The sequence below is a fragment of the Vitis riparia genome, chromosome 12 (genome assembly GCF_004353265.1).
Source record: "Vitis riparia cultivar Riparia Gloire de Montpellier isolate 1030 chromosome 12, EGFV_Vit.rip_1.0, whole genome shotgun sequence".
NCBI classification, from domain to species: Eukaryota; Viridiplantae; Streptophyta; class Magnoliopsida; order Vitales; family Vitaceae; genus Vitis; species Vitis riparia.
The window spans coordinates 16,506,612-16,533,150 of record NC_048442.1 but is presented as its reverse complement, the minus strand read 5'-3'; the positions used below and the strand labels follow the sequence as shown (position 1 = coordinate 16,533,150).

Below are 26,539 nucleotides of genomic sequence, written 5' to 3'. Positions count from 1 at the left end.
AACACATACTTATACACATACCTTTTTGTACAATCTAGAATTTTTGCAACTTTCAAAAATTTTCATTCTTAAGCATGAATCAATTTTAGAGAGCAACACAATGATGACACCGTTTAGCCAATATTGTTCATATTTTGATTAGATTGATGCATAGTATGAAATTTGAAACTCAATGCCCTCAAATATCCTATTCAAAAGTGGGTGTAGTCCACTGTGCCCCTTTTGGGGGATTCAAACCTGGTTGCTGCGTACTCCAAAGGGGCAACCTATAATTCTTTATGCTGATCAATTAAATAATCTTCTCCTATTTGACTCTTACTTAAGAAAGTTTTTTTAAAAATAAAAATTAATAAATTATTGAACATATTAATATATCTAATAACCTTACATTTGGTAATCAATTAATGGCTTCTCTCAAGTGCAAACAGATTAAATAAGTCAATCGCGAATGTTCATGTGTGCAATCCCATATATTTTCTATATCAAAATCACAGTCTAAGCGAAGATTTATGTTGGTTATCACATAGGGACCTCACCTATATGCTTTAACAAATGAAGTATGATTAGGAACACTAATTAAATTCATCTTAAACAAAGATGTTATAGTCTATAAAACCTGGTGGTTTGTTGGGCATTGATTAATGCATAAACCTTATGTTTTTAATCACAAATGAGCATATCTGTATAGTATTATTGTAATTTAATTAAGTGCATTGACCAACAAGAGAGAATGTTAAATCTGCAAATTGCGGTTTTTGTATTAATTTTAGAGAAAAAGAAAAATTAAAGATTCCTTTGGACCAAGACTTGCTGGCCATGTTATTTGCAAGCTCAGCTCCATCTCCAACATTTTATTGTTTGATTTTGGAACCACTTGGGGTAGCTGTTTTAATTATATACGTGCTATGCATATTTTTCCCCGTGTACTTAATTTTGGTGGGCTTTTAATTAATTTTGTAAATTTCCACTTGTATTACACTATGAATCTCCAAAGGAGCCTCCCACCATTTGGCAAAAAATACAGAAAAATTAGAGTAAAACCATCACTAAGTATTCTTAATACTTATCATATTTATTAGTTACAAGTGTTTCGGTAAGAATGTCTACGTTTATGGAGGGAAGAAAAGCCAAATCGACCATCAAATTATAAGAATATATATATATATATATATATATATATATTATATATATATATATATATATATATATATATAAAGACTGTATATGTAACTTGGCGTATATTATATATCGGTCATTTTTACCAATTAGAAGTTTAGGGTCATCGATATTAAAAAGTTTTTGTTTCTTATTCTTGAAGTCCTTAGGAAAAGAACTAAATTAAAGCATATATAACACCTCAAACATTGCATTTCTATGGGATTCTTGTAATGGATTTGGGATTTTGGACACTTATATTGTCTTGAGTTCTAGGTTAAAGTAATGATTTCAGTTGCTAAGGATTCTAGAAGATAAATATGATAAAGAATATAGATAATGGAGAAGAGATTAACTAAAGGCCCTCATCTCTTTCCATGGTTGGTGGAGATAACTCAGAGATGGAGCCATGTCTTCTGCAAAAATTCATTGTAAGAATTATTAAAAAAAGGTCAACCCTTATCATTTGACCTTATCAAATCTGCAAAAACAATTTCAGAATGAGTGCAATGACAGCTTTCTCCTGAAAAGTTCAAAGTCTTAATCCCAACCATATATACCACCCATATGTTGCATACAATTTCAGAGCTCAGCATCAAATTAAGTTAGTTCATTAATTTGTTCTCTGTAAGATACAATGTCTTCTCAAAAGCTCTTCTCAGCTTTCTTTCTTCAAGTGATCCTTGCCACTTTGGTCTTAAGCGTGGCAAATGTGCAATGCTTGAAACTTGGTTTCTACAAGAAAACATGTCCTGCAGCTGAGGATATCGTGCGAAAGACTACGGCTCAATACATTTCAAAAGCACCAACACTTGCAGCTCCTTTGCTGAGAATGCATTTTCATGACTGTTTTGTTAGGGTATGTTGCATGTTAATGGTTATATTGCACTATAATATTGCTGCCAAATAAATACTAATACATTTATCGTACTGGGCAAGTTCAAGAAGTATAATAAGTTGGCTTTGCAGGGATGCGATGGTTCGGTTCTATTGAATTCAACAAAGAATAACCAAGCTGAAAAGGATGCAATCCCCAACCTAAGCCTCAGAGGTTACCATGTTATCGATGCAGCAAAATCTGCAGTGGAAAAGAAGTGTCCAGGAGTGGTTTCTTGTGCTGACATCCTAGCCCTTGTAGCTAGAGATGCAGTTTCAATGGTATACCAACATGAAATTAGTACGGTTTATAAGAAAGAGCTAGGTTACCGATGACTAATACATGGTTTCAATCTTATATCAGATCAATGGACCGTATTGGAAAGTCCCTACAGGTAGAAGGGATGGAAAAGTATCAGTTGCCTTGGAGGCCTTAATAAATTTGCCACCTCCTTTCGCCAACATTACTCAACTAAAATCAATGTTCCACTCAAAGGGTCTGTCTGTAAAAGACCTAGCAGTTCTATCAGGTAACCAAAATTTATAATGCATTAACATAAATCTTAGTGTGCTTATCAAAATTTTCTAACTTGATCATGAGATTGTTTCTGATGAGATAGGTGGACACACAATTGGGATCTCTCACTGTTCATCCTTCACCAACCGCCTGTACAACTTCACTGGAAAAGGTGACACTGACCCTTCCATGGATCCCAACTATGTGATTCAGTTGAAGAAGAAATGCAGGCCGGGAGATGTTACTACAATAGTAGAGATGGACCCTGGAAGCTTCAAAACATTCGATGGAGACTATTACACCATGGTGGCTAAGAGAAGAGGCCTTTTCCAATCTGATGCAGCTCTTCTTGATGATGTTCAGACTAGAAAATATGTAAAACTTCACTCATTTTCCCATGGAAAGAGGTTTGGGAAAGATTTTGCAGCATCCATGGTCAAAATGGGAAAGGTTGGAGTGCTGACAGGCAAGGTGGGTGGAATCAGGAAATACTGTGCTTTTGTCAATAAATAATAATATGGGGCAGCTGTTTTCTTACTTTGTTCATCAACTTTGTGATTGAATTGTATTGTTGTACATTGGTTTGTCCCAAGAATTTTTGGGTACAAATCAATCTTTGCTACCTCTTTGTGGATTGTGAATCTTGTAATTGAGTTCTTTAATTTTTTTAATTTTATTAACGAATAAGATTCTGTCAATATTGTTGTTTCCATTAATTTTCTTACTCTGAAATCATTAATCATTTGTGTTTCACTTACTTTCAAGGACATGGTCATATTATAACAAGAAGACAATGACAAAAGAGTAGATTTAAATCGAAGTTGGTTGCAGTGGCACCCTGTGGCCTGCCAGCACATATACGAAAAGAAAGTGGAGAATTGAATTCAAAAAAAATATGTGCATGAGGTGTTGACTGTGAACTAGTTTCCTGAACACATCAAGAGGGAAAAAAAACATCCCCCCAAGGTACCCATCATGTGATTCTTTTGCATCTATTCAACTAATGGGTAAATTTCACTTGCACCTTATGAGGTTAAGGTTAAATATATTTACTTATCTATGTATTATGATTTTGAATTTTATCAAATGATTCGCTTATTTTTAACAAAAGAAAAATAAGTGAAAATATCAAATAAAAATGATAGAATCGATATTTGATGAAATTCAAGTTAAATGATGAATAAGCATATTTAATTCAAATTTCAAGGAATATGAGTGAAATGAACCTATAACTAAAAAAACAAAATAATAATAATAACATTGCTTTTACAATCCATCGATTCTACTTCATCAAAGCAAAATTTCTTTCAATGAAATTTTATAAATATTAGTCTTAAAGTTAAAATTAATGACTAGAGAGTTAATGGAATTGCAACATTAAGAACTTAATTAGACACTATCTTTGAGCTGGCAAATCTATTCGTTGATCAAGAAAGGAGAAGATGAAATTCAAAGCATCCACACATCACAAAAGTAAATGCTTTAACTATGCTAGCTAGAAAAGTCATGATGAAAAAAAAAAAGCATTTCTCAAAGTACAAAAATGCATACAAGGCCTCTGTGGGATTAAAAGAAGTTGGTTGCAGTGGCACCTTGTGGCCTGCCAGCATATGTACAAAAAGAAAGTGGAGAATTGAATTCAAAAAAAATATGTGCATGAGCTGTTGACTGAGAACTAGTTTCTTGAACACATCAAGAGGGAAAAAAACATCGCCCCAAGGTACCCATCATGTGACTCTTTTGCATCTATTTAACTATGTATTATGATCTTGAATTTTATCAAATGGTTCACTTATTTTTAACAAAAGAAAATGTAAGTGAAAATATCAAATAAAAACGATAGAATCGATATTTTATAAATATTGCTTCGATTATACTTCATCAAAGCAAAATTTCTTTCCATGAAATTTTATAAATATTGGTCTTAAAGTTAAAATTAATGACTAGAATTAATGGAATTGCAACATTAAAAACTTAATTAGACACTATCTTTGAGCTGGCAAATCTATTCGTTGATCAAGAAAGAAGAAGATGAAATACAAAGCATCCACACATCACAAAAGTAAATGCTTTAACTATGCTAGCTAGAAAAGTCATAATGAAAAAAAAAAAGCATTTCTCAAAGTACGATTATGCATACAAAGCTTCTAGGAATGATATGGTCTCGAGCTACATAGCGAATATACTACGTGCCATCCATTTTATTCTGTCGCCAATATGCTTAGTTTTGGTGGCCTTTGGTCGGTCTTGTGAACAGTTCCCCAAGTGGTTTCTTTTTCACGTTTTCAACATACAATAACCCTTTATTGTAAAAAAACGTGTGCATTCAATTTCTTAAACAACCAATTGCATTATAGTACCCTTTAAATAAATTTTCACCACGTCTTCATTATGCTCTAGAGTCAAAATCTTATTAGACTACTCCAACTTGTCTACAAAGGCAACCCTACATGCCCTATGTTATAGAAGAAGTACTGCAAAATAAATTACAACCATCTAACTAAATTATGCACATGATAAATGAGGTGGAGCTAGAAATAGGATTCAAAGGGCAATACGAAAGAGACTAGTTTTACAGAGGCAAATGCGAGCAAAAAGTAACATTTAGCTTATTAATTGGTTTGTTAATTTCTCTTTAAAACTAAAGTCATTGGACCAAAATCTCCCCCTCTAAACCCTTGCTAAATCTTCCAGTATGTTCCTAATACTAGTCTTACTATATATGTAGCTCCATGTGTATTATTGGCTCTTTTTTACAAATTTAAACATTTTAGATTACTACCATATATATATAAATTAAAGAATATGTAACGCCTCATAACAGCATTTCCATTAATTTTCATAGTTTTTGGATAAGGGGTTTTGTAGGTTGGATTGACTTCTAGGTTAAAGAAGTACAATTTTAGACTTTTAGTAGCTTTTAATCTGAAATCATAATTTTCATAATGATTAAGAAAAGGCTTATAATTTCCATAGTTTGGTGGAAGTTCTTCATCTTCCTATTATATTAAACTAAGAGATGCAGCCACGTCTGCTCCAAAATCCATTCCAAAAAGTACAAAGTCAACCCTTTTCATCTTGACCCTATCAAATCTGCAAAAACAATTTCAGTAGTAGTGCAATGACAGCTTGCAAATGATAAATTCAAAGGCCTAATCTCAACTACATATACCATCATATGCTAGATAGAATTTCAGAACTTAGCAGCAAAGTTAATCCATTTTGTTCCCTAATAGACACAATGTCTACTCAGAAGCTTTTCTCAGCTTTGTTTCTTCAACTAATCCTTGCCATTTTCGTCCTAGACGTTGCCGATGCGCAGTACTTGAAGCTCGGGTTCTACAAGAACACATGCCCAGCAGCTGAGGACATTGTCCGAGAGACTACAGCTCAATACATTTCAAAAGCACCAACTCTTGCAGCTTCCTTGCTGAGAATACATTTCCATGACTGTTTTGTCAGGGTATGTATGTTGCATGTTAATTGTTGCAGTTGTACTAAATACCATGCCCTAATTTTCGTTTCAAAGGTATGCATGTTCGAGGATTAAGTTCATAGGCTAATAATTAAGTTGGTTTTGCAGGGTTGCGATGGATCGGTCTTATTGAACTCTACAAAGAATAATCGAGCTGAAAAAGATGCAATCCCCAACCTAAGCCTCAGAGGCTACCAAGTTATTGATGCAGCAAAATCTGCAGTGGAAAAGAAGTGTCCAGGAGTGGTTTCTTGTGCTGACATTGTAGCCCTAGTTGCTCGAGATGCAGTTTCAATGGTATACCAACGAGTCCTTAATTCAATTCCATACTAACATCAAATTAAATATTTCACTCTCAATCATGTAGATATTATCAATTTTTTATCTAATAAATTCTTATGATTTTAAAATATGTTTACATAGTTAAAATGAGTTTATACATATATAGTTTCATGAACTTTTTTCCGTTATTCGATGTAAGAGTTTGTTTGACTCAATAAGAAGTGTTTATCTGTTTAACCCTGCAATTCCGTTGATAAAAATGTTGTGTTTGCATAAAAAATAATTATGACATTCAACATTAAATAGGGAAAAAAGTTTCGAAAATTATACATGCGTGAATTTCTCTTAATTGTATAGACGCATTTTAAATTGTAAGAACTCATTAAGCAAAAACAGATAATATTTACATGATCGATAACGACTTATTACAAAATGCCTATCATTTAAGAAAGAAATAGGTTACCAATAACTAATACAGGGTTTCCATCTTATATCAGATCAATGGACCATATTGGCAAGTTCCCACAGGAAGAAGGGATGGAAAAGTATCAGTTGCCTTGGAGGCCTTAACAAATTTGCCTCCTCCTTTAGCCAACATTACTCAACTAAAAGCAATGTTCCAGTCAAAGGGTCTGTCTATAAAAGATCTAGCAGTTCTATCAGGTAACCAAAATTTATAATGCATTAACATAAATCCTTGTAAGCTTATCAAAATTTTCTAACTTGATCATGATATTGTTTCTGATGAAATAGGTGGACACACAATTGGGATCTCTCACTGTTCATCCTTCACCAACCGCCTTTACAACTTCACTGGGAAAGGTGACACTGACCCTTCCATGGATCCCAACTATGTGATCCAATTGAAGAAGAAATGCAAGCCAGGAGATGTTTCTACAGTTGTGGAGATGGACCCCGGAAGCTTCAAATCATTTGATGAAAACTACTACACTGTTGTAGCTAAAAGGAGAGGCCTTTTCCAATCCGATGCAGCTCTTCTTGATGATGTTGAGACTAGCAAATATGTGAGACTTCAGTCTTTTTCCCATGGAGAGTCTTTTGGGCAAGACTTCGCAGCATCCATGGTCAAAATGGGCAGGATTGGAGTGCTCACTGGGAATGCAGGTGAAATCAGGAAATACTGTGCCTTTGTCAACTAATTAATGGGGCTCTTTTTTTCTTTTTTTTTTCCAGCTCATCAACTTTCTGATTGAATTGTATTTGTGGGCGTTACACATTCATTTTCCTTCCTTTTTCCAGCTCTTTTTTTCTTTTTCCTTTTTTTTCCTTCCTTTTTCCTTTGTCAATAATGTGTACATTTGTTTTTCTGAGCAATGAATAAGATTTATGGTGCTGTTTCCACATTTTGTTTCTGGTAATATACCATTATTCTTTGAGAATTGTCCTTGAAGCCAACTTGAGACCAACCCAATTGAAACTTTTCTAGAAATGAATTCAAATGGGTTTTTCTAGTTGTTTGGGGGAAAAAATGCGCTTTCATATACATATCAAAATATAATCATAAATAAAAATCCTTAAAAAATAATTCAATTTTCATTCACTCAAAAATTAAAAGTAATATAAGAGGTAATTATATATATATATATTTGTTTATGTAATCAAATGTAATATTTTTAATTAAAAAATATATAAAATTTTAATTATTTTTAAATAAATATATTAAATTCGAAGTTTTCAAAATTAAATATTTTGATTTTTTTTTTGGGTGGGCATGAAAACACACTTCTTTTATATATATATAAAAAAAATTGCATGGTTTGGACCCAACCCATACTTTCGGCAATTTTACAATAAATAATAACAAGCTAATCTAGGCAAATATGAAAATTTTATATACCCATTTTGCCTTTTTTTCAATTTTTAAAATTTTAATGACATGAAAAAAATATAATTTATAAATAAATAAATATTATAATTTTTTGTAATTTATTTTATTGAATTTTTTTATTTTTATGTTAAAAAAAGAAAAATTAAAATAATATATATATAATTAAATCATGTTAATTATTTCATGATGACATAAAAAATTAGAAATTATGCATAATACAAACATATAATAATCTTCTTTGCTTCTCATCACAATTACAAGATGATGATCGAGAAATTTCAACTTGAAAAATTAAATTAATACCTTTACTAATTCATATTTAGTTTTCGAAAAACCAACTCTACCATCCTAAATTGTGTCAAAAGTGACACCTTCAAAGAAAAATTTAACTACCAATATTTCAATATATATATATATATATATATATATATATATATTCTTTCCTATTATACAAATAAAACAATCTTCAAACCTACATAAAGAAAGAAGCATTAATTAAGGTTTAAATATAAAAAATATCTTTCAACTAAAAGTTTTTAAAATTCAAAGCATTTAAAATACTTCACCTATTTTGTCAGAATATTCATGGTGCATGGGTCCCATATTTATTGCAATTATTGACATTCAAAATTTAAGTCAAAATTTTGGATTTAATCCTTACAATTATTATATATATATATATAAGATAGTATAATTTTCTATTTAAATTTACTATTTAAAAAAAACTTCTAAAAATATTTTTACAATAACATTTAATGTTTTTTTAATTTTATTAAGAAAAAAATGATGTTTTTTTATATATATATTTTAATTTTAAATTGATAAATTATGTTTTTGTATTAAATTCAAGGAAGAAAGACTATTTAATTTTTCATTTAGATTATCTAAAAAGAATAAGAAAATAATGGAAAATTTTTAATTTTTTTTTTATTTTTTTGTAATAAAATAATTTTAAAAAATTTATATGATTTGCATAATGTTTTTTTTTTCTCAATTTTCATTTTTTTTCCTCAATACATTGAGTGCATGATGTTAATACATATGATATGTTGAATATTAATGAGGTATAATGATGTGTTAATACCAATATGATATGAATAAATATATTTAGAATTATTATTTTTGTAATAAAATATAAGTACGACATAAATGTATTATATTTGTAATACAAATACACTAATGTCACAATATATTACAACATAATTTAATTTATTTTTGTTTAATTTTTTCATGTGTTATATTACCCAAAAGATAGTTGTGTGTTATTCTATTAAATAGTTGTATTATTCAATTGAATATTTGTATATTATTCAATTGATGGGTGCTAAAAATAATTATTCATTATATTATGTTAACAAAATTTTTAACTCTAACGACATAATAACCTTAGGATGTGATTTTTATTTACGAGATATTGAATTTTATTTTATTTTTACCATATTCTCTAAAAAATCTCAAAATTTTTGAAAAAGAAAAAAGAAAAAAAATATTTCAATTAATTAATTTCTATATAATATATAATATATATATATATATATATATATATATATATATATATATATATATATATATATATATACATTCAACCCCACTTTACTATAGGAGTAAAAATAAAATGACAGATTTATTAAATATACCATATTGATGTGATAATATAAAATAATTTATAATTAATACAAAACAATAAACTAGATTAATAATGCACAATTTGTTAGATTATTTTTATGAAAATTCTAACTTTCAATTGGAATTATCATTTTCAAGTCCATTCAAATAAATAATAAAATTATTTTTATTATTAACTTTTATAGGCAAAACTTTATTATACAGCCTGTTAATTATTCAAAAGTGAAAAAAAAAAATTAAGATATAAGACATGGAATATTGATTAGTTGTACCTACCATCATCATACGTGGGCCTTATATTATTAATAATCTCATAATTATTTATAGATAATATAAAAAACATAAAATTATTCTTTAAAAATTTTTTAGATAAATGACCCTTTCCATTTATTATCAATATTTACTCCACCTGTATCTGACACACTCAATAATTTATCATACGAGACAAAAGTCACATGTCACAATTTTGAATACATGGCTAGCAAAGATCCATGGACCTTTCAAGGCAAGATTCCAATAATATCATGCCTTGACTAATCAACCTGTGCATGAGACATTGTTGTTGCCCCTTGTAGAAGCTTCATTCATACAAATTTCTAAAGCACTTGATTTATAAAAACAAATAAAAACAAAAACAAAAAGAGGGCCAGATATCTTTGGTGATGCATGAGTTTGATTCTAGAACAAGAAGCTGACAAATGACAGGCATTTGCTTTAATTTTTATACATCAGTTGCTTTTGCCTTTTTCTGTCCTATTTCCCTGGTTCCAAATCATCAAAAAAAATTACAGTACTGTTTCTTTTGATGAATTGGGGAATATGGAATAAAGTGCTTTCATCAAATGCACAAAAAACTAGATTTTAAATAAATCAAAAAAAAAAAAAATCCTTTAGACACCCTCCTAATCCATATATGTATACTGGGTTTTGCCTTCCAAGGGACATAAAGAATCAAATTCTTTTCAATAATAATAATAACAATAATTGGAATCTTTAACCCTTTATGCTGTGTACCAATGGTCTCAGTAAATTTATGTAAATGATATTCTTTTGCCTTACAAGTGAAACAAAGAATCAAATTATTTTCAAAAATGATGACAATTTTCTCTTTTTAGCTATAATTAGAAGCTAAAAATAAGATTAAAGTCATCATTTTCAAACCTTAATATTAATATTATAAAAGGGTTTTTTACACGTCAAATCACTTACTAAATGAGTTAAAATTGAATTATTACGATAATAATATATTTTAAAAAGAGTTTTTAGCTTATGAGGAGTCGATTCAAAATCTGACTCATGAACAACCATCTTTTCACACCTCTTTTTTTTTTAACTCTTTGCTGGGAAATCAAATGTATTGAACATTTTCACTTTTGTTAGACCAGGCAGAACGTGGCCCATATATGGGTTGGCAAATGGCAAGTATCGAGGGACGGAGCCCTAAAGCAGGTACTCAATCATCGGAAAAAAACAAGGAGAGTACGGCGAAAATAAAGTTGGCATTGCAAGAGTAGGTGAACTGCCCACATTTTGGATTCATTATCCTTCCATTTTTCATATCATGTAGTTTATATCACTGTCATTAGAGAGAAAAAAAAAAAAAAAAAAAACCCACCAAAACCAGCTAAAACTAGCTATATTTTTCTCAAATGGCCATGCAAAAATGTGTCACTAATGCTGCTAAATTACAGGTATGTCAGCCACGATGCCTGTAATCAAATATATGAATCTCAGTCCGCTTGTCCATATGACAGCAGCCTAACTAATCATTTGTTTAATACCCTCGTTTCAATTAAAATACCATAAAGTAGTCCAAAGTATCACATGTTAGTTACCTGATGTACAAGTATTTCTTGTCTTCTGACCCAATTCAAGTGATTTAGAGCCTATAAATAAATCTTGCTACAACTGTGACAACAGACAGAAGAAACGTAAACATGGAGAGGATTAGCCTTTTGGGGATTGTAATCTTGGGTTTTGCTGGGTTTTTGGGCTCAGTTCAAGCAGATTTGAAGCTGGGTTTTTATGGTGAGAGCTGCCCTAAAGCTGAGAAAATTGTGTTGGACTATGTCAAGAAGCATATCCCAAATGCCCCATCTTTGGCAGCAGCCCTTATCAGATTGCACTTCCATGATTGCTTTGTGAGGGTAAACAACTAAAACCCCATTTCTCTCCGTTCAGAATATGATTAGTAAAGGGTTTTTTGATGATTGAGATGGGATTATCCTGTTTTTTCTTCATCATTAGGGTTGTGATGGATCAGTTCTGATAAACTCCACCTCAAGCAACCAAGCTGAGAAGGATGGTACTCCAAATCTAACCCTACGAGGCTTTGACTTCATTGAAAGAGTGAAGAGTGTGGTTGAAGCTGAATGCCCCGGCATAGTCTCCTGTGCAGACATCCTTGCTTTAGTGGCCAGAGACTCCATTGTTGTCACTGTAAGTATCCATCCAAAGCTCCAAACCAATGAAAGAAATTAAACCTTCTGCCTCCATTTGTAAATCATCTCAAGAATGTTTCCTCACAGGGTGGTCCATTCTGGAACGTCCCAACTGGTAGAAGGGACGGACTGATATCAAATTCATCAGAGGCAGTATCCGATATCCCGCGGCCAGTTAACAACTTCACTACTCTCCAGACATTGTTTGCTAATAAGGGTCTTGACTTAAATGATCTAGTTTTACTATCCGGTGAGCTAAACACAAATGCCCATTGTTTATTATCATATGTTCGTGAGCTGATCAAACTACATTGTTTCAGGTGCTCATACCATTGGGGTTTCTCACTGTTCATCGTTCTCCAACCGACTGTATAATTTTACTGGGGTTGGCGATGAGGACCCGGCTTTGGACAGCGAATATGCAGCAAATCTCAAGGCAAGAAAGTGTAAAGTAGCTACTGATAATACCACAATAGTTGAGATGGATCCGGGAAGTTTTAGGACATTTGATCTTAGCTACTACACCCTTCTGCTCAAGCGACGGGGACTATTCGAATCAGATGCGGCTTTGACGACAAACTCTGGGACAAAGGCTTTTATCACTCAAATCCTTCAAGGGCCCCTGTCGAGTTTCTTGGCTGAATTTGCAAAATCAATGGAGAAGATGGGTCGGATCGAGGTGAAGACTGGAACAGCAGGCGAGGTCAGGAAGCAGTGTGCAGTGATAAATGGCTGAGAGTGATTTTGTTAAGAGGATTTTGTTTTGTGTCTGGGGTTGGGGTTTTAATTGTTGTTGATCTGGTAATAAGACCAAGTGGGTGTGAAAATAAAATGGAAATGCACAGTTTTCATGTTGAATTAGAAATTTCTTCTCTGCAGATTTTCTTGCCAACCAACCACTTTCTTGGTCACTCAAATAAAAATAATCCCCTTAAAATGAAAATTGCATTGGTGAAATAGTTAAATGATTTCTTGGAAAACAAATTCTTTTTTTTTTTTAACTTTTTTTTTGTTAATTTTTTAACTTTAATTGGAATAAATTTGGATTTCAAATCTCTTAGAAAAGTCAATCACTTCAACCATCATCATAACTAACGAAATTTATGTTATACGCTACCAAATCCGACAAAATTGTCCCCTACTATCCAAATTATTTTCCCAACATGACATGTTACCTATCATCATACATTGCATAATTCAAAAAAAAGAAAAAAAAAAAAAGAAAAGGATATTTGAGTACCCAAGACCAATTATATAGTGTTCAAATGGGAAAATGGTAGGGTCCAATTCCATATGATAATCATATCCGACGTGTGATTTGGATTGTCAAAATGTGTTGCCCAAATGTGTGGCAAGAGTTTATCTTTTAAGAGAAAACCCTTTATCCACTTTTGTCTTTGAGGACCCAACAGAAAATGATAAAGAGGCCTTCAAACACATAACAATTTCAAATCAAATAATGTCTATATATTACTGATTTCATCAGTAAAAAGAGAAAGAATCCATTTAGGAAGTTGCTCGGCACCTGCAGTAGTCCTCTTCTTAGTCTTTATTAAAGACATCGTTTGCCCACTCTTCACTCACGAAAGCTTGAGTTAAGCAAAAAACATTGACATAATTCATTCCTCTAAGCATGAAAGAGTTTCACATTTCTATCTAAATCTGTGAAAAGAGAAAGCAAGAAACATTATTTAAACATAAAAATTATTGAGTGGAGCACCGTAGATCTTTTTTGTGGTGTTAAATTAGAATATAAAAAGATAAGAAATATTGATAAAAATGAAAAAAAAAAAAGAAGATAAAAGTATCTATTTAGATACATTTCATATTTTTTATTTTTAGAATTAAAAACTCCTATATAAAAATAGAACTTATTGTTAAAATATATATATAGATTTACCTTATATATTTAAAAATCACATTTAGAATTTTAAAATAATTAAAAAAAATTGATATCTCAATTTTTGTAAGTAGTCTTTGTAAAAGATAAAGAGACCTTCAAATGCATAACAATTTCAAATCAAATAATATCTATATATTACTGATGTCATCGGTAAAAAGAGAAAGAACCCCTCGAGGAAGTTGGTCAGTATCCACAGTAGTCCTCTTCTTAGTCTTTATTAAAGACATCGCTTGCCCACTCTTCACTCTCGAAAGCCAAATTTTTTGACATAACTCATTCCTCTAAGCATGAAAGAGTTTCACCTTTCTATTTAAATCAGTGGGAGGAAAAGGAAAGAGACATTATTTAAACATAAAAATTATTGAGTGGAACTGTAGACCCCTTTTGTGGGGGACCCGGGAGGAGAGTTTTTTTTTTTCTCTTCTCTTTGCATTTCTTTTTTAAATAAGGGGGGCCCCTTTTTTGCTAGGGGGAAGCCACATTGGACATGTAGCAAAGAGGGAATGACAGCCATGAAGGTGGTTGAAGAGGCCATGCTTGTTGATGGGGGAACAGGAGGGCAGGTGGTGGCTTGATAAGCAAGGAGGTATCCAGAGGAAAAAATGAGAAAAAAAGAAAGGGGAACGGGTGGAGAGAAGGGATGAGGATTGATCTTTCTGCTAGGACTTCCAGGTAAGATTACTATGATCTTGTCATATTCTCTTATTTCTAAGGATTCTATTTCATTTTCTGTTGGCCAGCGAGCATAATTCGTTGGTTCACTTTGTCCATCAGCAGTTTTTTTTTTAATTGGCATGGTTGGATCCGATTGTTTATGAGTATTGCTCTGTTTTGGCTCCCTATCATATTTTCTTATTCTTTTGTTGCATATGGTCAGATTCATGTTTGGGCTCAGGTTGGTGATTGATGGTCATATATTAGTTTGTTTTCCGTTTGCTTTACTGGTTTTCAATCTGTTGATAACTCATGGAGTGAGGTTACAACTATTAAATCCTCAGACCTCTCATCCTTGCCCTGTTCCTTAGCAATTTCTTTCTTCATACCTCTCATGCCACCAACTTCCTACTCATGCACATAGGAACTGTACATCCACTCCTACCCTTCATTTCTCTTCTCATTTCCCTCCCGTTTTCTCACTTCCCAAACATCCTCACATGCATCCTTCATGCCTATCATGCTTGCTTCTCACCCATACTATTCCACCATCCGCATCTCCATTTGCAACTCCAACATCCACTCCGGCTGCGTCTCCAGAAGCATTGGACTCCAATCATTTGAATCACATTCATTAATCACCCAACTTCCCCACTGCGACGTCGTTTTAGTCCTCGTTGTGTTGTCGGTATTGTGTGTGTCGGGTGCCAGCGTCGTACATGGAGCCAATGCTCCGGCACCGTCTCATAAGTTGCCGACGTAACCATATCTGACATCAATTCCGTCGGCCAAGACTCCAGAGTCGGCGTCTCCAGCCAAGTCTCCAGAGTCGGCATCTCCGGGTAAGTCTCCAGCGTCACCACCTGCGGCTAGTCCCGCTCAATCCCCATCAGAATCGCCATCTTCTTCGCCGCTCACAGCCTCTCCCGTGAAGCCTTCGAGTGCCACTCCGGCTTTGAGTCTGACTACGCAAGCATCTTTCTCGGTTCCGTCTCCCGAATCCACCACTCCACCTGCAGCTCATCGCCATCATCACCTGCTCCGACCATGCAGGCACTTGCACCAGCCGCCATGGCGGCAACATCTTCTAGATGTCGTCGGACTGCCGCCACTGCTCCTCTCTCCATCATGCCGCCGGTGGTGAAAGCTTCCTCTGAGGATGATACCCAGGTGGAGAGGCAAGCTGTGAAGGAGATGAAGTCTTGGGCTTGCCCATCGTGACGGATATTGGGCTTGAAAAGAAGCCCAACTCAAGCATGTTGATGGAGGGTAATGTTTTCTCAAATGAGTGGGTTGTGAAAGAGGTGAAGCCTTGGGCTTGCCCATGGTGACGGATATGGGCTTAAGTAGGAGCCCAGGCCCAAGCATGTTGATGGAGGGCCTCATGCTTCCTATGGTAGCTACCCTCATGGCCCAAGTCCATGTAGAGTTAGCCCATTTGGCTACTTCATTTCTAAATAAGTTTTAAATCTCTAATCTTAGTAATCTATTGATTTATTCATTCATTTTTATTTTTTTATCTTATTCTATTTTATTTTATTTTCACCAATTTAGTTAACTCAACATAAAGACAATTAAAAGACAAATTATTAAGGTTGAATATCATTTTCAAAACTTAAAATAATTCGTATCTTATCTTCCCTTCTTTAGTTATGTCTAATCACCATGTATGAAAGTTTTTATATTGTTAACTTATGTTGGTCTCGATGAGTTTACTGCATTCTAAACTTTAAATCTTATTTTCAAAACTTAGGTCTTTAAGTCCAATCCTTCAAATATCCCATGTCCTAATTTAATTATCCATCCTAAAAATTCCATTATTCGCCTAAATGTTATTTTCATCAATTATAATTATTATCCCATACATATCTATTTGTTTAAAGTCTAATCCTTCAAAAATCACATGTCCTAATTTAATTTTCCATCCTAAAAATTCTACTATTCGTCTAAAGGTTATTTTCATCAATTAGAATTATTATCTCATACACATCTATTTGTTTCAAGTTTAATCCTTCAAAAATCTCATGTCCTAATTTAATGTTCAATCCTAAAAAATTCCACTATTCGTCTAAATGTTATTTTTCGTTAATTAGAATTATTATCTCATACATATCTATTCATTTAAAGTCCAATCCTTCAAAAATCCAATGTCTTAATTTAATGTTCAATCCTAAAAATTCCACTATTCATCTAAATGTTATTTTTTCGTTAATTAGAATTATTATCCCATATTATTTATTTAAAAAGTCCAATCCTTCAAAAATCTCATGTCCTAATTTAATGTTCAATCCTAAAAATTCCACTATTCGTCTAAATGTTATTTTTCGTTAATTAGAATTATTATCCCATGTTATTTATTTAAAAAGTTCAATCCTTCAAAGATCTCATGTTCTAATTTAATTTTCCATCCTAAAAATTCCACTATTCGCCTAAATGTTATTTTCATCAATTATAATTATTATCTCATACATATCTATTTGTTTAAAGTCTAATCCTTCAAAAATCTCATGTCCTAATTTAATGTTCAATCATAAAAATTCCACTATTCGTCTAAATGTTATTTTTCGTTAATTAAAATTATTATCTCATACATATCTATTCATTTAAAGTCCAATCCTTCAAAAATCCAACGTCCTAATTTAATGTTCAATCCTAAAAATTCCACTATTCGTCTAAATGTTATTTTTCGTTAATTAGAATTATTATCTCATATTATTTATTTAAAAAGTCCAATCCTTCAAAGATCTCATGTCCTAATTTAATTTTTCATTCTAAAAATTCCACTATTCGCCTAAATGTTATTTTCATCAATTAGAATTAATATCTCATACATATCTATTTGTTAAAAGTCTAATCCTTCAAAAATTTCATGTCCTAATTTAATTTTCCATCCTAAAAATTCCACTATTCACCTAGATGTTATTTTTATCAATTAGAATTATTATCTCATACTTATCTATTTATTTAAAGTCTAATCCTTCAAGAATCTCATGTCCTAATTTAATTTTTCAATCCTAAAAACTCTATGATTCATTTAAATCTTATTTTCATCAATTAGAATTATTATTTCATACTTATCTATTTATTTAAAGTGTAATCCTTTAAGAATCCCATGTCCTAATTTAAATTTTCAATCCTAAAAATTCCATTATTCGTCTAAATGTTATTTTTTGTTAATTATAATTATTATCCCCTATTTATTTATTTATTTATTTAAAGCCTAATCCTTCAAAAATCCAATGCTCGAATTTAATTTTTCAATCCTAAAAATTCCACTATTCGTCTAAATGTTATTTTCATCAATTAAAATTATTATCTCATACTTATCTATTTATTTAAAGTTCAATCCTTCAAAATCCCATGTCCTAATTTAATTCTCAATCCTAAAAATTTCATTATTCGTCTAAATGTTATTTTCGTTAATTAGAATTATTATCACATATTTATTTATTTATTTAAGATCAAATTCTTCAAAAATCCAACGTCTGAATTTAATTTTCAATCTTAAAAATTCCACTACTCATTTTCTATTCATTTAAAATATTATTTCCGTTAAATAGCATTATTATTCCATATTTATTTATTTATTCTAATCGTTAAAGTTTAATTTTTCAGAACCCGACTTCCAAATCTAATTGCCAATCTCAAAAGCTCCACCATGCGTATACTGTCGTTTAATGATTATTCTCGTTATTAATGTTATCCCATCCATTTACTTATTCAGTTATTCATATACCAAAGATCTCATCTCTAAATAAATTCTTAAGTTTTCAATCTCTAAATTCACATTTTCAATCTCTAAAATTCCATATTTCGCAATTATTTACCTAATCTTTATTATTTCACCATCGTTATTATTCCATTCATTTACTTATTCATTCATCCACTTATCCACTCATTTAAAATCCCAAACTCTCAAATCATTTTCAAAATTCCAATCTCGTTCAAATTCAATTTCTAAAATTATCATTCTCACATTCAACCTCTAAAAGTTTGATCTTCAAATAAACTCTAAAACTCCAATTTTCCAGTAATCTTTGAGATTCCATTTTTTCAATTAAATTTCAAAAATCCAATTTTCTCTCAAATAGTTTTGATTCTGCTTTGGTTTTCAAACGATCTTCTGCTCCCCTTGATTTCAATAAGCATGAATAAATTTTTCATAATTCCAGAATAATGGAATCTGTGACATTAAGTCATGCAAAATAAATGGGCTTTGGTGGGGGCCCAACATGGGTGACTTTATGATTGATTGATTGATTTGATTATCATACATGATTGATTTATCCTACTTTCTGACATGCATGAGATTATTCCTAAATTATGCACTAACCCTCTCTATTGATAGCGTATGGTGGCTTGTTGCCCAGGTATATGCCCATTTTCCCTCTAATCGTTGTCTATGCATGTCCCGATTCTCATATGTGCGTGATTTATTCTGGGTATTCATTAATTTACTCATTCATTGCCATGATTGCTTCAATTTTATTAATAGAGACCCGACTTAGGGACTTAGAGGGGTGCTACGATTTTTGCTGTACCTTCCTGACAAGTAACCGGACCCCCGAACCAGATCCGATTTTTCGTAAATCACATTTTCCAAAATAAGGAGTCACACTTAGAGTTTTTCTTTCTTATTTTGTTTACCCTTTTAAAATAAAACAAAAATAAGTAGCGACTCCAAGTCATTTTTCTTAATCAATAAAATCATTTTTCAAAATCAAAATCGAGTCCGCCATCGAGTAGAAAACGCATGAGCTGAAATGCGAGGTCTACATGAACACATTAGATCTTTTTTGTGGTGTTAAATTAGAATATAAAAAAAAAAATTGATAAAAAAAAATTAAGGAAAAATGAGATAAAGTGTCTATTTAGATACATTTCATATATTTTATTTTTAGAATTAAATGTATTGTTAAAACATATATAGATTTATCTTTTATATTTAAAAATCGTATTTAGAAATTTTTTTTAAAAATTGATATCTCACTTTTTGTAAATAGTCTTTCAATTTTTTAATGTAAGGTTTTAAGAATTGTTATATCTTATATAAAAATTATTATTATTATTATTTTATAATTTTAAAAATTGTATCTAAATGAGAACTTATGTATAAAATAATGATATTATTTGAAAAATACAAGACAATAGACGATGTTACGAATTTTGTGTAGTGACTATTTTTTATATGATATCGAAGAACAATCCTTCATATAATAGTCAAATCCAAACAAATAATTTCTCTCTTTTAAAAATTTTAAATCAAAAAATAATATAGAAAACGATATGGTTTTCGATAACGGAATTACAAGTAGAAAATAGAAGATTTTTTTTTTTTTTGGTGATATAGCTATTTGTTATTGGTCTATCACTTTTTTTTTATGAGTATTTAGTTTCTAAAAAAAATGTGAAGAAAAGAAATTAAAGAGGAAAAATAGAAAAAAAAAATCCTTTTAATAGAATATCCCATTTAAGAAAAACCCCAATGTACCAAACTTGGACTTGGGCCGAAAGAATCAGCCATAAAAGGCCTCCCAAATTCGGTCTTCCCAGGCCCAGCCGCACACTAAACCCTAACCCTAATCCTTCGAAACCCTAACAAACAAACAGCTCTCTATATAAACGACCCATTACACTCTTCTCGCATCTGCCTCTGCCTCTTCCTCTTCCCCTCCCATATGAAATCTCAATTTCCTATTGACAAGTCTCCTTTTTCTATTTTTTTTGTCGCTGAGTTTGATTTTTGATTTGTATATTCAATAGAGCGGGTGTGATGATGAAACCATATGTGGACTAGAGTTTCTGATCTGGGTTTAATCCCCAGAAGTTGAAGACAAACCCTTGGCTGTCTGAGCACTCGAAGTCGCAGGTCTAAGTTCAGGGAAGTGTAGCGGTGTTTTGGGAAAAGCCCCTTTCCCTTCACCTATTAACTTTGGTCCTGCTCTCTCCCCATTTTTTCATTATTGAAAAGTTATAATTTTTGGGTTTTTTTTTCCTGTTATAGTGATTGAGGGCTTATGATGATAATTTCAATTATCTTAGCGGATTTCAGTGAGATTTATTCAATGATCTGATTGTTACACACACTGAAGCCTCTCTCAATATTTGTTTTCATTTTTATTTTTAGTTTTTTTATTTTTTGAAAGTATGTGCTGTGATGAGACGAGACACATTGGTGTTCATAGGGCAGTGGACGGGCCCAATGGGTCTGCCGTGAGCCTATTGAATTCAAACGACTTCTCCTTCCACTGAGCACATTATGCGTATGTTTTACGGAAACATATTTGTGTTTTATGAAATCAGAAAACTGCTTTGAAAAGTAAAGTAGATAGAAAATTGCGCCCATTACCAATACTGGAGGTTTGAAAACAGTACCTCCAGATGTAATGGCACGGGCGCTACATCCAAAATTGTGGCTATCCTGATCGGTGATTTTTAGTATCATTTGATCCTGGAAACACCTCATACATTTTCATTTTTTATGTACATTGCTTGAGTTTGAACCCTAAATCTTAGTCTTAATAATAATGGTAGTTAAAAATTTAGAAATTTCCCGAAATGTTACAAACTGAACATTGAGAAGAGAAATTATCAACGTTTTGAAAACCGGACTGGCTGGTCCGGCCGTCTGACGCTGGCCATTCCAGTCCGGTCCAGCTTTAATAGCCTTTTGAATTAACCTTGAATAGACTACTATCATTGGACCGGTGAATCGTGTGAATTGGGCGAGTCTTCAAGATCAGAGTTTTTTTATTTTTGGTTTTCTCCTTCCAAAACGATGCTGTTTTGATGCATTGTGCATGATTGCAGCGGTCGAGCGGTTGGCAGACTGCGGTTTTGATGTTGGAATTTTTTATGTGTGGATTTACATAATCCAGTGATAATAATGTTATATATCAATATTATTTTATTTTTACATTAAGGTCCATAAGATATATTGTTATTTATTTTTTATAGACTAATCATAAATATTTGATTGGTTTATTAGGTTAAGTGGTCTAAATAATATGTAATGTGTGATATATATATAAATTTATATATAATATATATATGGGTTCTATGGTACCCACTCTTGATTTTGGGGGTACCTATGTACATTTGACCCCAATAAAAATATGATATGTGTAAAATACATATCATTAAAAAATTTATCAAACCGGTAAAGATGACTTGTTGGTGAGAAATAATCATATGCATTTCATATATATCTAAATATTATAACTTTTTAATAATTTATTATTAAATATCAAATATAATTTGTTATTTAATGCAGTACCTAACTCTATCAAAAAAAAGAAAATCTTACCTACTACTCCTATATTTTCATTATTCATATATAAAAAAAAAGGATAGTAATTTAATATGAAAATTAAATAATTTCAACTACTAAATTACAAAATATGTAAGATGTATTTTAATGAATTAAATTTTAAAAGTTCAAAACTTTTTGAGAGAGAAAATTTAAAATTTGTATTATATGAAGAAGATGAAAGATTTCAAGTGATTACAGTGTCAAAGGTAATTTTTGATATTTTTTTATCCAAATATAATTGTTGTAGGAAGAAATGTGATGTTAAATAACGATTTTAAAATTTTTTATAAGTTTATTATAAAATTTTGTTATCAAATTATTATTAATATTTATATATATATATATTTTTTTGTTCATAGATTAAATTTGAAGATGAAGCTTTATATGTCTTAAAGGATGTCAAGTGATTAAGTGTTAAAAGGTAACATTTGATTTATTTTTTTTTTCATTTACATATAACTATTGTAAGTAGAAATGTCATGTTAAATGACATTTAAATATGTAATGATTTATAATATCTAGATTTTTTAATTTTTTGTTCTGAGTTATTTTTAATCAAATTGAGAGCATTTAGTAATTTGTAAGAGATGGTACGAACTTTCTAAAACAGGGTACGAACTTTCAACTTTTTAAGGGAGGGTATGAACTTTCTAAGAGAGTGTACGAACTTTTTAAGGGATGGTACGAATTTTCTAAGGGATGGTACGAACTTTCTAAGAGTGGGTACGAACTTTCTAAGACAGGGTACAAACTTTTTAAGGGAGGATACGAGCTTTCTAAGAGAGGGTACGAACTTTCTAAGAGATGGTACGAACTTTCTAAGACCGGGTACGAACTTTCTAAAAGAGGGTACAAACTTTTTAAGTGTGGGTACGCACTTTCTAAGAGAGGGTACGAACTTTCTAAGGGTGGGTACGAACTTTCTAAGAGAGGGTACGAACTTTCTAAGAGTGGGTACGAACTTTCTAAGAGTGGGTACGAACTTTCTAAGAGTGGGTACGAACTTTCTAAGAGAGTGTACGAACTTTCTAAGAGAGTGTACGAACTTTTTAAGAGAGGGTACGAACTTTCTAAGACCGGGTACGAACTCTCTAAGAGAGGGTACGAACTCTCTAAGAGAGTGTACGAACTTTCTAAGAGAGGGTACCAACTTTCTAAGACTGGGTATGAAATTTCTAAGAGAGGATACAAACTAGATAATATAATTTTCTAACTACTCTATCTTTTATATTTCAGTTTCTTCATAGATACAATGGACAAAGGCAAAGGAAAGGAATTTATCATTGATTTGAACGATGAAGACTTTGATTACCAATATGATAGCATTGTTAAAACTGAGCCTGATGAAAAGGCCATTCTAGTTTCGGACAAGATTTTTAATGATTTAACTGTTGAAGATGTATGGAAGATGGAGTTTAGCTCAGTAGAGGAGACAGAAGAATTTTATAATTTATTTGCTAAAGTTACCGGATTCAGTGTTAGAAAGGATGATGTGAAACGAGATAAAAATCAAAATATAGTATCTCGTAAGTGGGTTTGTTCGAAAGAAGGATATCGACATAGAGTGTGTTTAGAGAATGAAAATCGAAAACGAGAACCTAAGGCAGTAACTCGAGTTGGTTGTGAGGCAACATTTCGGATTAGGTTTAATAAACAAATGAACAAGTGGGTTGTGAAAGAGTTTATGGCTGATCATAATCATCCTTTGGTGGAACAAAAAAATGTCCAATTCCTTCGATCCCATAGGGTCATTAAAATGCAGATAAAGTTCAATTGAATGTAATGTGAGGTGTTGGCATGGGAACTAGCCAAATTATGGATTACATGGTGCAACAATCAAGTGGATATAAAAATGTTGGCTTCACAAAAAAATATCTATATAACCATGTTGATGCTGATTGTAGAGTTCATCTAAGAGATGGTGATGCAGAAGGTGTTCTGGCGTATTTGTGTGGAAAGTCTGAAATGGATCCATCATTTTATTACAAGTACAATGTTGATGAAGACAACCGTCTAGCAAACCTGTTTTGGGCATATTCTACTAGTAAATTGGATTACAGTTGTTTTGGAGATGTGTTAGCATTTGATACAACTTATCGGACTAATGCTTATAAAAAACCGTTGGTCATACTAGTTGGCATTAACCATCACCATCAAACTATAGTGTTTGGATGTGCATTATTGGTAGATGAGAGTGTTAGCACTTATACTGGGGTCTTGGAGACTTTTTTGGATGCAATGAATAACAAGAAGCCTCTTTCTGTTATTACTGATGGGGATAAAGCAATGCGTAAAGCCATCAAGAGGATATTTCCAGACTCTTGTCATTGATTATGTGCTTAGCATATTCAACGCAATGCATTCACTAATGTCCATGTCAAAGATTTTACTAATCATTTTTCTAAGTGCATGTTCATGGAAGGCACCGTTGAAGAATTTGAATGTGCATGGAATGACATGTTGGAAATGTTTAATCTTCATGGACATAAGTGGGTGACAGATATATATGCTAAGCGTTCTAGATGGGCAGAGGCTTATTTAAGGGGGCATTTCTTTGCTGGTATGAAAAGCACACAAAGGTGTGAAAGCATGAATGCATACTTGAATCGTTTCCTTAAAACTCGTTTGAAGCTGTTTGAGTTTGTCAAGCATTTTGATAGAGCATTCTCACGTATTCGTCATAATGAGGCAAAGGCAGAGTTTGAGACACACCATTCTTCAGCTGTTCTAATAACCAAACTCTATGCACTTGAGAAATATGTAGGGACTGTTTTCACAAGGTAATCTTTTCTAAAATTTAGGGATGAGATGAAGAATGCAGAATTGTTTTTCCCTGTTAGTACAGAAAATCATGAAGGTTATCGTGTCCATATATTGACCAAGTTTAGAAGCCCTGACAAGATTTGGAAAGTATGTTATGGTAATAGTGATCGGTCTATGAAACGTACTTGTATGATGTTTGAGTCAGTTGGTTTTCCATGTCCCCACATGATTGTTGTAATGAAGATAGAACACCTTGAAGAAATACCTAAGACTTGTATTATGAAAAGGTGGTCTAAGTTAGCAAAGGAAACGGTCCAAGTTCATCATGACAATGAAAGTCAAGGTGATGCGACTAACATCATACGATATGGTGCACTTAGCTCTATGTGCTCACGGATGTCTTATTTCGCATCTCAATCGGAAAAAGCTTTTAAAGAGGCTAGATGTGAAATACAAAAACTCACTTGTCAAATGGAAGAACTTTGTAAAAATTCAGTGGAAGAAAGTGAACGAGAAGATTTGAAAGCTACAAAACACCATGTTCGAGATCCTATCATTGTGAAGACGAAAGGTAATCTGGGTAACTTAAAAGACAAATTTAAGAAACCAAGGCATTGTGGGAAATGTAAGAAAGTAGGAGACACTATTCGAAAATGCCCAGAGTTTGTCAACACTCACAATGCATTTATCAACATTGAAGATTCAATTGAAGATATGGTATGTTCAAACACACATTCACTAAATTCATTAATTATTCACTTTATAGTTATTTTTATTTGGTTAAATTGGTTGAAATAAAAATTTGAATTCTTTATATTAATACAGGGGGGCATGCCTTCATTACTAAATCACAACATGGAAGGTGGATCAAGACACGGGACAAATGAATTTTCTCAAAATGTAAGTTTAACATTTTTTAAGTAATTTTTATTATGATGTGAAAAATATTACTTATTAGAGTAATTGAAAAATTAAATCATATTATAGACAACACTTGGCACATTTCAGAATGGTCCAGAAACAAGCTTAAATGATTCATGGCTCGGGTTACATCCACCAAATTACTTCACAAACCAAGTAAAAGTCATAGAATAAATTATTTACACTACATACCATATATTTATATATTGACAGAAGTTCCTTAACATTTAGTATTTAATCATATGGATTTTCTTTCAAAATATTATATATAACTGTAAATATTTTCAATGTAGGTCACCATGAACCACTTTACATCCAGAATTTCAGGAGCAAGTTCTACATATCATAACCAATGAGTTGTACTACAATGCAAAAAATTATGTACAAAAAAAAAAAAATCAACTCTTGATTGTATTCTATACTCTTCTTCTCTTTATTTTTGCATGATTCTGAATTTTATCTAATATTATAGCTTTCTCACTATTTTCATCATCAAGAAGTAATTTGATTGCCAATTTGTGTCTTATAGCTGTAGAGTCCCAATGGGAAGGGGTTGAACTTGAGTCCATGAAATCGGATCTTCGCATATGATTAATGACATGGACTCCACAATCCCACCTAACAAATAAAATGAGTAAACATTTATCTAGTTAGTACATAGAAATATTATCTTGAACACATTATATTTGAAGAAACAATTATGCTTGCTTACCCATTGGCTTGCACATCTACCCATGTAGGTCTTTCAATGGGAACACTTGATAA

The 26,539-nt window shown here is 31.9% G+C and overlaps 3 protein-coding genes, 1 long non-coding RNA gene and 4 other non-coding genes across 8 annotated transcripts; all 8 read left to right on the top strand.

The window, feature by feature from the left end:
- Positions 1-1,755: 1,755 nt before the first annotated feature.
- Positions 1,756-3,094, top strand: LOC117926414 (peroxidase 27-like). The gene is made up of 4 exons (XM_034845506.1): positions 1,756-2,014; positions 2,125-2,313; positions 2,396-2,561; positions 2,652-3,094. Exons 1-4 carry the CDS (start codon positions 1,793-1,795, stop codon positions 3,059-3,061), a joined length of 987 nt encoding a protein of 328 aa, XP_034701397.1. The 5' UTR covers positions 1,756-1,792; the 3' UTR covers positions 3,062-3,094.
- Positions 3,095-5,762: 2,668 nt separating this feature from the next.
- LOC117926416 (peroxidase 27-like) lies at positions 5,763-7,669 on the top strand. The gene is made up of 4 exons (XM_034845507.1): positions 5,763-6,011; positions 6,132-6,320; positions 6,803-6,968; positions 7,059-7,669. Exons 1-4 carry the CDS (start codon positions 5,790-5,792, stop codon positions 7,463-7,465), a joined length of 984 nt encoding a protein of 327 aa, XP_034701398.1. The 5' UTR covers positions 5,763-5,789; the 3' UTR covers positions 7,466-7,669.
- A 4,003-nt stretch (positions 7,670-11,672) lies between these two features.
- Positions 11,673-13,099, top strand: LOC117926160 (peroxidase 3). The gene is made up of 4 exons (XM_034845240.1): positions 11,673-11,927; positions 12,028-12,219; positions 12,309-12,471; positions 12,542-13,099. Exons 1-4 carry the CDS (start codon positions 11,718-11,720, stop codon positions 12,955-12,957), a joined length of 981 nt encoding a protein of 326 aa, XP_034701131.1. The 5' UTR covers positions 11,673-11,717; the 3' UTR covers positions 12,958-13,099.
- A 7,443-nt stretch (positions 13,100-20,542) lies between these two features.
- LOC117927410 lies at positions 20,543-20,639 on the top strand. The gene has a single exon (XR_004653338.1). It is a non-coding gene; the product is annotated as a small nucleolar RNA Z157/R69/R10 (small nucleolar RNA).
- A 150-nt stretch (positions 20,640-20,789) lies between these two features.
- On the top strand, positions 20,790-20,873 carry LOC117927397. Its single transcript, XR_004653327.1, has one exon. It is a non-coding gene; the product is annotated as a small nucleolar RNA R11/Z151 (small nucleolar RNA).
- A 53-nt stretch (positions 20,874-20,926) lies between these two features.
- Positions 20,927-21,035, top strand: LOC117927398. The gene has a single exon (XR_004653328.1). It is a non-coding gene; the product is annotated as a small nucleolar RNA Z152/R70/R12 (small nucleolar RNA).
- A 90-nt stretch (positions 21,036-21,125) lies between these two features.
- Positions 21,126-21,250, top strand: LOC117927405. The gene has a single exon (XR_004653334.1). It is a non-coding gene; the product is annotated as a small nucleolar RNA snoR80 (small nucleolar RNA).
- Positions 21,251-25,687: 4,437 nt separating this feature from the next.
- Positions 25,688-26,143, top strand: LOC117926560. Its single transcript, XR_004653159.1, has 2 exons — positions 25,688-25,753; positions 26,068-26,143. It is a non-coding gene; the product is annotated as an uncharacterized LOC117926560 (long non-coding RNA).
- Positions 26,144-26,539: the final 396 nt, after the last annotated feature.